At 30.2% G+C, this 12,567-nt stretch overlaps 1 protein-coding gene across 1 annotated transcript; it reads right to left on the minus strand.

Moving 5' to 3' along the window:
• Positions 1-1,694: 1,694 nt before the first annotated feature.
• Positions 1,695-9,693, minus strand: LOC149206439 (cysteine-rich receptor-like protein kinase 2). Its single transcript, XM_089397696.1, has 7 exons — positions 8,795-9,693; positions 6,663-6,802; positions 3,059-3,201; positions 2,754-2,964; positions 2,403-2,637; positions 2,179-2,329; positions 1,695-2,084 (listed from the first exon to the last, which is right to left on the minus strand). Exons 1-7 carry the CDS (start codon positions 9,691-9,693, stop codon positions 1,695-1,697), a joined length of 2,169 nt encoding a protein of 722 aa, XP_089253822.1.
• Positions 9,694-12,567: the final 2,874 nt, after the last annotated feature.

Genomic DNA, 12,567 nt, shown 5'->3' on the forward strand with positions numbered 1-12,567 from the left:
TAATACTTTGACCAAGTTAAATTATTTAATACAATTAACATAGTTTGGGTGTTTGGAGAGATGTCATTTTCACACTTTTACCCTCTACTTATGGTGGCTTTGTTTCAGGAAGAACCTATCACTAAATTATAATTCTTCCTTTTAATTACTTCAACATGTTCTTGTGGGCCACCATTTTCATCCAACACATAGATTAGGTTCTGAGAGATATCATTTAAACTTTTTAGCTCTACTTTTGTGGGTTACTGGTTCAATGATTTTCATCTCATATATAGAATGTGTTTCTACAGGTGTTGGTTTCACAATTTTACCCTCCACTTATGATGGTTTTGTTTTATGAAGAACCTATTACTAAATTATAATTCCTTCCATAACAAGAATTTTCATATAAATAATAATTTATCTAAGACATGTTTATGTTTCTTTCCTAATACACAATATGATCACTTCGAAACAAGTATATATAATGTAAAATTGTTTATATATGTCATTTTCTCATTTTGTCCCGTTACTTATAGTGGCTTTGATTTAAGTAAAATATATCACGTGATTTCTTCAACAACCATCTCAGATCTAGAGTGGGTTTTGATAGATTCATTTTTACACTTTTTCCCTCTACTTTTTCACTTTTGGGTTATTAGTTTGACCATTTTTGTCTTAAAAAAAGTGTGTTTGACAAATTCCATTCTCAAACATTTACCCAAAATAACCTATAATTTTATTATAGTTTATTCTTTTTGTATCCTTCAACCATTGTTTTCTTTGGGGGTTATTGGTTCAATCATTTCGTTTCGCATATGGAGTGGGTTTTAAGGGATTTCATTTTTACACTTTTTCTCTTTACTTTTATAGGTAATTAGTTCATCCATTTTCATCTCACCTATAGAGTGGGTCTTGAGAGATGTCATTTTTACTTTTCTTTCCCTCTACTTATAGTGGCTTTGTTTCAAAAAAATATTATCACTAAATTATAGCTTTTTCCTTAAGCATGATTTAATGTAGCCTACAAAATACTTATGTTTTCATCTATAAATAATATACTCCTTAAGAAATATGATCACTCTAAAATAATCATTGTGTTATAACATAATTTCTTATAAACATGCCATTTTCACACTTTAAGCCTTTATTTTTAATGGATTTGCTTAAGGGGAAACTATCCCCAAATTATAATTTCTACCATAAGCATCATTTTTTTCTACCTAATCATTTACATAAAAGATACTTACATTTCCGTATTTCTTTCTTGAGCATTATTATCACTTTAAAATAGATTACGATGTTATATTATCTATTTGTTATTTGATTTATGAGTTTATTTATATAATTGTGAATGATTTGAATATTGTTATATTTATTTACCATGAATCCTTATCCAATCAAAACCTCATACAAAAATGAAAGGGGAGATAAGGCCATATTGAATTGATTGGAATTTACTATCGTTGCGAATGTAATGTGGCTTAAATTGATCCACGTTAGATCAACATAAAAATCATAGATTTCTTGCAATCCATTCTTTGGAGTCTACTAAATTAATTCCACTCTAATAAAAGTTGATAAAAGTTAAATAAATAAATGACACCCTCTATTAAATAAGGAATGTTAAGATGTGATAATATTACAATAAATAATAATAACTACCCACACTATGTAGGACTAGCTAATTTATTCTCTAAGAAACAACTCCCCTATCACCTTGGACCAAAAGAGCTAGTTGAAATGGTGTTCAAGGACATTGAAGTAGCAGGGAAGGAAGCAATGTTTAATGTTGGATTACACATTTCTTGTGCAAGGACAACAATTTGGTTATTATTTGATTGTGATTGTGACATAACACCAACATTAATATTTGATTCTGAATTAGTAACATCTATAAAGGGAGGTTGAGTAACCACTGGAAGATTTTGGTCTTTGTTGGTGAGGAACACGATAACTTTAGACATGGAAGGACGTAGTGTTGCAGAAGCCTGTGTGCAAAGGAGAGCCACGTGAATGACTTGTAATACCTCGCCATGAAAATTTTCTTCAATGTTGGGATCAATTATGTTTGGAATGGTGCCCGATAGGTAATGGTTCCAAATCTGCACCATACAAATATTATAGATTTCAATATATTCACAATTTTTTGATTATAAGATCAAATGAAGATTATGTATATTATGTTAAGACCATTACCATTGTTAAGAGAGATGGCATGTCATTGACATGCATAGCTATTATATTCTTTCTGCCACTAATAATCTCCAGAACTAGCACCCCAAAAGCATAGACATCAACTTTTTCTGTCAGATGACCATGCATAAGATATTCTGGAGCCATGTAACCTCTGCCAAAACAAAAATAAGTGTAAATAACATTTTCATTTAAGAATGTTTATTTTTCATTTAATATATTCTCACCTGGTTCCAACAACTGTTGTGCTCAAATGAGTTTGATCTTCAGAAAAGTGTCGAACCAACCCAAAATCCGCAATCTTAGGCTTGAAATATTGGTCTAATAGAATATTGCTCGCTTTTATGTCTCGGTGGATGATGCGTATAAGTGATTCTTGGTGAAGATAAGCTAACCCACTAGCAGTTCCTAATATAATTGCAAACCTCTTCTGCCAATTTAACAATTTACCCATGTTTTGATCTGTTGCAAAGTAAACTTATATCAGAAATAACTTAAATATAAATTCGAAATAACAATGTTGGACATGCGCATGTTGACTATAACAAAAATCAATTTATAGGACTAGGAAACATTACCGAATAAAAAGTGATCAAGGCTCTTATTGGGAAGGTATTCGTAGACCAAGAGTTTGTCTGGACCATCCACACTAAACCCAAGCAAATTGACAAGATTTTTATGCTGAATTCGACTTACTAGAGTCACTTCATTAAAGAAGTCACTCACACTCGGCTCTCTATTGGAAAATAGTCTCTTCACAGCAATCTCCATGTTATCTGGTAGAATTCCCTGCAACATGTCCAATATATAATGTTCAATTGTGCTATAAATTTATCTCGTATATACTTAAAAATTCAATAGAATAAAATGAGCATGAAATCACCTTATACACTGAACCAAAACCTCCTTGACCAATTTTATTTGCGATGTTGAAATTTTTAGTCGCAAATTGTAGAATTTGAAATTTGTAATTTAATTTTGATTTAGATATTGCTGTTGAATATTCACTGTAAGGTTCATAATAACCTGCAAAATAAACAACTGGTTAGTTATTCTATAAATATATAACCTTGTGATCAAAGTCTTTATAAGTTCTAACACATTTTTACCTTTTAAGAAATATATATAATATAATAGCATTATCAAAATACACATGATTTTTTACCCGTGTTTTTCACTCTTTCCATTTTTATTTGTAGGTGTGAGTTGTTATATATAGATGCTTGCTTTTATAATAAATTTTAGAAAAGGAAACAAAAATTCTTACCATTGTCACAACATAATAACAACAAAATTATCACATTGGTAAAAGTCTGATATCCATGAAGATTGTGGTAGTTAACAACCTTATTTCGACATAGAATAGTGTGGTGTTAGGGAGAAGGAAGTCACAACAAATTAAAAAAATAGACATGATTTACACTATGAGAGACGTTACTACTTTTCAGAGGTTATTTTATTACAGAGCATATTTACAATTTTGTGTCCATGTTGAACTAAAATACAAACTACGTGTAGTATGCATTGTATGACTCTTGAACCTCTGACATATTTACAATTTTGTGTCCATGTTGAACTAAAATACAAACTACGTGTAAAGGTATGCACTGTATGACTCTTGAACCTCTGACATATGCGCCCTCTATAACCTATGGACACGAAAGAAGCTTGAAATCATGTACTTTCAGTTCTGGCTTCTTGTATCATGCCTCTCCTCCCAATTATGTTCTAGTCAATGCTGTGAAATCATTGACCAATGGAAATATACATCATAATTTCTATACTTTCGGGAGAAAAATATAATATATCTTATATATTAGAAATTATATTAGAAGGAAAACTTGAATTCATTTACATTTACTCTTAATATAATGTATTTTTTTGATATATCTGGAGCATGATAACTGATTTGACGCTACATCATGCAAAGGAACCAATACAGAGTGAAAAATAAATTAATTTTGGTGTATCAATTCCATAAATTGAAAACTTTAGTCTCCCTCTCTAAAAGGCAACAATCATTCAATAACTAATTTTTTCTCGTGGTATATATTTTAAGTTTTCTTTAATATTAATTTAAATTAAATGTTGGTTTGTTTATATATATAATTATGATTTTGAATCAAAATATAGATTACAAAATTATTGGTAAATTTTATGTAAGTATGGATCAAAACGTTCCTTATGGAAGTAACAACTTTGCATACAACATAAAAAGAAACGCATGTTTTTTAATGTTTGTTTATATTTTCTTTAATTATTCTTTTTTTCTTAGCTTCACATTTTGTAGAGATGTTTGGAGAATTCTTGGGAGGTAAACTACCTTGTTGAAGAGAGGTTTGGAATATTCAAGGAGAAATAAACTATCATTTTAAATATGTAGGAGTATATTAGTTAAGAAACAGTTTCGTATATCTATTCATGTTAGGAGTTTTAAAATAGTCAAAAGTAGAGTTAATATATTGCTTCTAGATTTAAAGGGTTAACATGGTATTTTCTAATTTGCATAGGGTTATAGGTATCCTGGGAGTGGTGTCTAGAGACATCATTATAGCATTTAAGCATGATAAATTATGGTCAAAAAATCCTCATAGCTAAGGAAGATATGATTCTATCTCTAAACACAATTAGGGACTATATAGGAATTAGAAAATCCATGATAGGAAAAGTGATTCCAATCGATAATAATTTGGAAACCATTATTTTTAGGGAGAAAAAGAAGACAATATCGTTCACAAAAATATCCTTCGTCCATGTCAAAAGGTGTCTCGGTTCGATTTAAGATCAATGGGCTTATATATCGATGGAATTAGAGCTTGGTATCCTTATGAAAAAAGGGGTAGAAACATATATATTATCCCCTAATGTATCGCCTTGGATTGGAATTTATTTCCATCAACCTTAATGTTGCATGTGTATACAGCGAGATCATCATTCTCTTTGATTCAATATGGGAGTTTAGAGGACAAATTACAATACTAATGACATGTGATCATTTATCCATGATTTAGGTTAAAGAAATCAGAAGAATGGTGTGATTTCAATATGGGACTATGGTGAGAGAAGGAAATCAAATTGGGCACCCAAGTGGGCTCATTCCAAGAAGTATAAAATCTATACTATGTTTAAAATTCTACTTCGGCTATTTGTTGGCACCATTTTTGTTGTTTTATGCAACATATTTATTTTCAAGGATTTGGCTCTAAAGGAACGATTATCTATAAATTTTGGTTGTGCTATCTTATATAATGAGCTTCCTTTCAAGAATCATTTACAAATGGCTCCTTTTTCGGTTCCAATTCTAAATTTGAAACCTCTTGTTCAAGTGGCTTCTAAGCTCGCCCTAACATTGCTAGTTTGGATTATGGAGCTTTATTTGGGCTAGAAATTTGTAAAAAGGATGGAATTAAGGAGATTTGGAACAAGAGACTGGTAGTATCTAGAAGATTTATCTCTAGTTTCACTCTTATGTGTCCACATTTTCTAGGAATTATGTAGAGGTAAAAAAGTTTAAGGTAAAAAATGAAAGAATAGAAAACTAGTAGGTGCAAGTACCAGGTGACAAATCTCTAATGATTGACGCCAAAGAATGATGTAAATCTACATTTGAGTGTGTTGCTTTTGTAAATGGCCTTATTACACATTCAAAAGAAAATGGCTTGCTTACGCCTTCTAAAGGGTGCATTGTCGATATGAATACATTAATGACATGACTAAGGAGTTAACTAGTAGTGACCCATATTAGTCTCTTTGGAAATGTAAAGAGGAGACACTATTCATATGATTTTTACTCGGAAGGAAGCTAAAGTTTTAATTTTCCTATCACCTCAACCACAGACCATGACTATGGGAGTGTCAAGAGAATTGAACCCATGACCTCTCAATAATAAAGGTGCTTTAATGGCTCGAACTCTACCAATTGAGTTAACCCTCAAGGCTACTAAGAACAAAACTAATACTTTAACCAAGTTAAATGATTTAATATAATTAAAATCAATTGAGATTTTGTTAATCTTGAATCACTTAATTTATTAATTAAGTAAATTTAAGTAAATTAAAAAATTAAAAACAATAAAAATAAACCCGATATTAAAATCAAAAGATATATTTAAAAATGTTTCTCCTCCTTTAACGACTACTCTACTCACTGAGTTAACCTTTAAAGTTACTAAGAAAAAAACTAATACCTTAACCAAATTAAATGATTTAATATAATAAAAATGGTTTGAGATTTTGTTAATCTTAAATTAATTAATTAAATTTTAAAAAATTAAAAATAAAAACAGAAAAACCGATATTAAAATCAAAATATATATTTCAAAATATTTCTCCTTAAATATATATCGTGATGGTACTAACATGTAACCTTTAAAATGAAAAATAATACAGATAAGTGTATTTTAAACATTACCTAAAAGTTAATTTAAAATAATTAATTTTTATATGAGTAAGAAAAAAAAAAAAAAAAAAAGGGAGAATCAACTCACCTGGAAGCAATGGTTTCTTGTATTTCCTTTTCCAAATTAATACGAACCCCACCAGAACCACCGCTATCATGACACTAGCTATAGGCAATCCCACCACCAAGGGACGACGATGAGCGTTGTTTTTCACTGTACCAAGTAAACTGTCCGCATTATTGACGTACATTATACTAGAGTCGCAACATATACATTATACTATGGTATAAGTCAATTTTGAAAAATAATAAATATACATCGATTCCGAAAAAGGAAAGATAATATTTTTTATATAAAATGTCAATAAAATAAGTAATAAATAAATATCAATGTATTTTTAATATAAATAAGTGAGATGCAATAATTATATAATCGATATTTATTAATTAAATATTTAAGTTTGAGTTTAATTGTTATAATCTTTATAGTTTTTTTTGGTATATTTTATTATTGAATTTGCTTAAAATTTAAGAAGATTGGTGGGAATCACAATTTTGAATTGTGATTTTTTTATAATCTTAGTGTTTTAAGAAATTTTGATAAGATAAATTAATATATAGTTAAAAATACATTTTAAATAACAAAAAATTATGATTTGACTCAAAATTGTTTCACAAGATTCTCACCAAAAAACTCTATAACATATAATAGTTAAAAAACATCAATAGTATTATTTTTTTATTTTAAAATAAAAATCCCGTTAACTTATTTTAATCATTTTATTATAGATTTCGGAAAGGGCACTGTGTAATATATGTAATTCGTATAATATATGTGATTCGTCCAAAATTTCAGATAGGAACTCCATCCACCATCATTGACTAAAGAGAGTCTTGAGAGTAAACGAGTGTTGGAGTGCCTTTTTATAGGAACCTTTTGGATTATGTATTCCTTAATTAATGGTTAAGAGGTAGAAATAATATTAGAAATAGTGTTGAATTTTTATACTATTTGACCAAAATTTAGTGAAATAATGATTGAGATAGGCTCATTATGGACCAAGGTTTGACAAAAAAAATTATAAAATTAACTTTTTAATTTTATTTTGATTAAAGGCTGAAGGGAAGAGATAGTTGAAAAATTCTTGTGATTAATAATGACAGATATTTAAAAAATTAAAGAATTAAAATATTAAAAGATATGAATCCTATTGGAAAATGGGACATATAAGTATATCTAAAAATTTTGGAATTGAAATATATGAATCATTTTCTAAATGGGACATGTGATTATATTTAAAATTTATTTGATCCTATTCTTTATTAAGATAAATTGTTCAAATATTGGAAAATTATGGAACAAGATTTGGACATTTTTTGTTAAATTAATAAATATTAAAATGAATTGTTTAAATATTGAAAAATTATGGAACAAGATTTGGACATTTTTTGTTAAATTAATATATAACAGATTAAGCTGAGGGTTTCTTGGTCAACTAACTGGGAGATCAAGTGAAGAGCTTCGAGGACAAGGATCTTGGTAAGTAGGAACTCCAATGGCACTAACAGTGGGGGCGGAAAGGGATATCAGGGTTATGAATTTTTGGTTGACCATAAATTTTAGGAGTTTGGGGGGCCTGGGGAATGAGCTTGTGCTGAATGGAAACAGGTATAGATGAGGCTTTTATGGCCTTGGTAACCAACTGAGAAATAGCATTTAGGGGTTCTTAGGAAGGATTTTATAAGAAGAAGACAAGAGATCTGTCATCTTAGACTCATAATCAACAGTCTTCATGATAACCCTAGCATTACTTTTGTGAGCTTTGAGGACAAGGATATTAAGGTTATCATTAAGGTGCTTGATGGCTTGGAATTCCTCTTTAGATAAGTTAAGGCTGGGAGGCTTGAAGCGACACAAAATTCTACCACAATCTTGCCAAATTTCTTCAGCAAAGTGAGGAAGGAGGTTTTGGGTCATCAGCTCAATGGAGCCAAGAATCTCTTCAAAGAGAATATTGCGAGGAGCAAGAACAAAGTTGAAGCCTTTTTCCACAAACAAGAACGAAATTGAAGCCTTTTAATCATTTGAACCAAAAACACTTTTATCTACTTAGATCCTACTTAATAGAAATATATCCTGCGAGAGACTGGTATAACAAGGCTTCAAAATATATTTAAGCTGGTTCGGATCTTCAAAATAAACTAAATATACGACAATACCTTTTGTTCCCGTAGACAAACCACTTACCACTTGGTGGCTGTACAGAAGGATCACTTCCACTTCCAAAGGATGGCGGTATAGAAGGACCACTTCCAGTTATTGGTGAGAGCAAAGGGATATCATCACCATAAAATTTGCTGCTGTCATAACTAAGTATGCAGTAATAATTCATTGCTGCTCCTTGGCTACTTCCTGGAGGACAGAGGCTCAAATTGCTGTACATAACGTCTAGGCACTGTTTACACTGACTCATATTAAGGTCCCTCCAGCATTGAGCCAGACCGTATTTACCATTCTCACTTGCTGTAGCGTAACCCACCTCACTGGACTCAACCTTATCAGAAAGCGTTGTGAGAAGGTGGTCAATCTGCGAATCCAAACTCCTTGCACTTTCATTTGTGCCGTTTATTCTATTGTTATCACACTCTATGACAGGGGCGGCCAATGATGCGTCGGATAAATTTTGTTGTGAATATAAGTTGTGAGTGTCATAGCTCAAAATGCATGATCCGTCAACATAATTCAAGCTACCAGAAGTATTGTTACGCAGTATACCGATATCCTTTGAAGCGTCTGAAACGCATTCTCCACAAGCAGAGGCATTGAGGTCTCCCCTGCACTGAGCAAAACCGTACATCGTATCTCCATTCTCTCCATAACTTGAATCACTGTAGCCTGTCTTGTTCACATTCTCAACCAGTGAATTCAGAACCACCTTCAAGTTCCTTTCCGCAGCGCTGCCATTCGTGATAGGCGCTGCGTGACGATCGCAAGGTCCAAAGAAAGTCTGGGCCACTGATAATCTTAGAAAGCAGAACATTAGAGAGAGAAATAAATTGGATGTTGCAGTAAATTGAAGCATATTTCTCCTGCAATTACAGACGGTGGAGGAGGTCATTCTGTAAGTAAAATTATGTATGCAATCTCAACTCTAAAGGATTATGCGCTGCCTTTTGTAATGAAACGCACAAGGTCACTGTATCCGGAAATACGCGGAAACTTCTTGACCCTTTACTATGCGTGCACCTTCTTCGCCGTATCGATCAACAGTGCACAAGGTCACCAGACGCGGAAACTTCTTGGCTCTTTACTACCCGTGCATCGTCTTCACCTATCTGTCAACGGTGCACAGAGTCAATATACACATAAACTTCTAAATATGACCGAGAATTTTCGAATTTCCATAACAGTGCACAAGGTCACCAGATGCGGAAACTTCTTGGCTCTTTGCTACCCGTGCATCGTCTTCACCTATCTGTCAACGCTGCACAAAGTCAATATACGCATAAGCTTCCGACCAAGATAGGTGCACAAAGTCAATATACGCATAAGCTTCCGACCAACAATTTTCTCCAAATATAATCAAAATTTCCATAACTTTCCGAACAATTCGTCTAGATTACGGCTAATTTTTATATAAGTTGTCACTCTGACCGTCGAGGATAAATAAAACACGTAGTTTAATTAATAGATGGTATTGTTTGTGTGTCTTGACTTACTTTATCTTAACCATAAATAAAACGCCCAGTTTAATAATAAATAATGGTATGGTTTTTTTGTTCCGTTTAATTTTTTTTGTGATTTTTTGGACTTTTCCATATCTTAATCTGGTGGGAAAATTTGATATGAAATCTTGATTTGTGTTATTTAAATTGGTTTTTTGACTGTGTATATGGATTTAGCACTCTGGAAAACCACTAGAGCACTTCAATTGTGCAGGAATTACCCATCAAACTTGTGATTTCAATAATCACTGCCCTATTTTAGAGAAATTAGACCGGAAAACCCACTAGAAAAGCATACAGAAAGTCTCACTAAAAACAACTTGAATTATAAGTTTATATTGTTTATGTGTAAAATTCAATTGTTTTTGGAGTTTTTTTTAAGAGTGTTAGAATCTATTTATCCATTTAAAATGTCATTTTAAACAACAAAAAATCACAATTTTGTTCAAAATTATATATTGTTGAGCTATATTTAATTAATTTAATTTTTTATATTTTAATCTAAAAATTTTGACTTATTTTATTATAAGTTTGACTTTGTTTTTTTATTAATTTTATTCTTATTTTAGTAAAAAAAAAAATTATTCTCCAATTAACTTTATTTCATTATTTCATTGATTTATTTTTAATATATTTCACTTAACCTAATTATGACTATTTGACTTAATAATTTCACTAAGACTTGAGACTTAATAATTAGTTCCTATTTATTTATATTTTAATCTAATTCATTAACCTGTTTCTTCAACTTGTCCTCACGATGAAGCACACTTGTTGGTTCGAAACACGTCGACAAATGGTATTCCATGTGATTTTCGCAGAAAAATCTCTCTCTAAATTGATATGGATCACAGAAGCCTGAACTCTATTAAATAAAAACATTATTAAATTAAATTAAATTTTATATTTTAATCTAAACATTTTGACTTTGTCTATATCTTAAAATTTGGCCTAATCTCTTTAGCATTTTAAAATTAATTTTGATATGACTTAAGCTATATCTTAAAAGTTGGCTCAATTCCCTTTTAGCATTTTAAAATTAATTTTAATATTATTAAATCAATTTAATTCTTCCTTGTATTTGAATTTTTTCTTGATCTAAATCTTAATGTTTGACTAAGTACCCTCTAACATTTTTTTTCAAAACTAGTTGTTATATCATCACTGTTAAAATATTAATGTTCTCGACATTAATCTTTTTATTTAATGTGGTGCCATGATGTGAATCTCCATATTGTCCTAACGATGAACCACACTAGATGGTAATGCGACAAAAAATTTCCCATGTGGTGTTCAGGGAAAGATAGTTCAATAATTAGAATATGGATCAAATAAGCCTAAATTCGGAAATTATTTATCGCTCCTAAATAAATTAAATAATTTGTTGATGAGAGCTTCTCAAACACTATATTAATTGGTCGACAAAAAAATTCCTATGCGATTTTCACGGAAAGATAGTTCAACAATTAAAATATAGATCACACAAGCCTAAATTCAACAAAATTCAGAAATTATATATTGCTCCTAACTAAAATAAATAATTTATGAATGGGAACTTTTCAAAACACTATATTAATTAGTTGTGTTGTCGGACGTTTCAGTGAACATTCTAGCCATCTTAGGGACAGTAAACTCAAATGATATATTGAAGAAGGAGGAAAAAAAATGATGATGATATTCACAAGGATAAAAAGGAATTTAGTTGTTGATGAAAATAAAATAAATAATTTGTTGATGAATGTTTATGGAACACTATATTAATTCAATATGGTGTGAATACTTTAGTCATCTAGGAAACTAAAATGATAGGTTAAAGAGTGTCGCATCGGGTATGAATAGAGGAAAAGAATGATTATGCCAATTAGAGGCATAAAAATGAATGTAATTGTTGATGAAAGAAAAAAGATTTAAGAACAAATTAGAGTAAGTAAAATTAAAAAAATCTAGAAAAATCTAAAAACAAATTAGAGTAAGTCAAATTAAAATATATAAAAAAAAAAGAATGAATTGAGAAATTAAATTAATAATAGGAAAATGGTAAAATTGACATTGGGATAGAATTATATATTTTTATTAAATATTAAATTAGAATAAAATATTAAAATATTATAGTAGGATTAAATTAGAATCCAAAAAAATAAAAATATTAGAATTAGAATAAGATAGGAATAATGAAATTGTTAGTTAAATTAATAATAGAAAATTTGGTCAAATTAAGTTAGGGATATAATTAGATATTATTAATAACTAGCACAACTATATTTACC

The sequence above is a fragment of the Pinus tabuliformis genome, chromosome 1_2 (assembly GCF_031772625.1).
Source record: "Pinus tabuliformis cultivar Carrire ecotype Pingquan chromosome 1_2, CPIR1, whole genome shotgun sequence".
Lineage (NCBI taxonomy): Eukaryota > Viridiplantae > Streptophyta > Pinopsida > Pinales > Pinaceae > Pinus > Pinus tabuliformis.

Coding starts and splice junctions, on each gene's coding strand:
- LOC149206439 (XM_089397696.1), bottom strand. CDS start 9,693: ATGACCTCCTCCACCGTCTGTAATTGCAGGAGAAATATGCTTCAATTT. Junction 2,965..3,058: donor GTTTTGGTTCAGTGTATAAG/GTGATTTCATGC, acceptor GACATGTTGCAG/GGAATTCTACCAGATAACAT. Junction 2,638..2,753: donor CCTTGATCACTTTTTATTCG/GTAATGTTTCCT, acceptor ACTTTGCAACAG/ATCAAAACATGGGTAAATTG.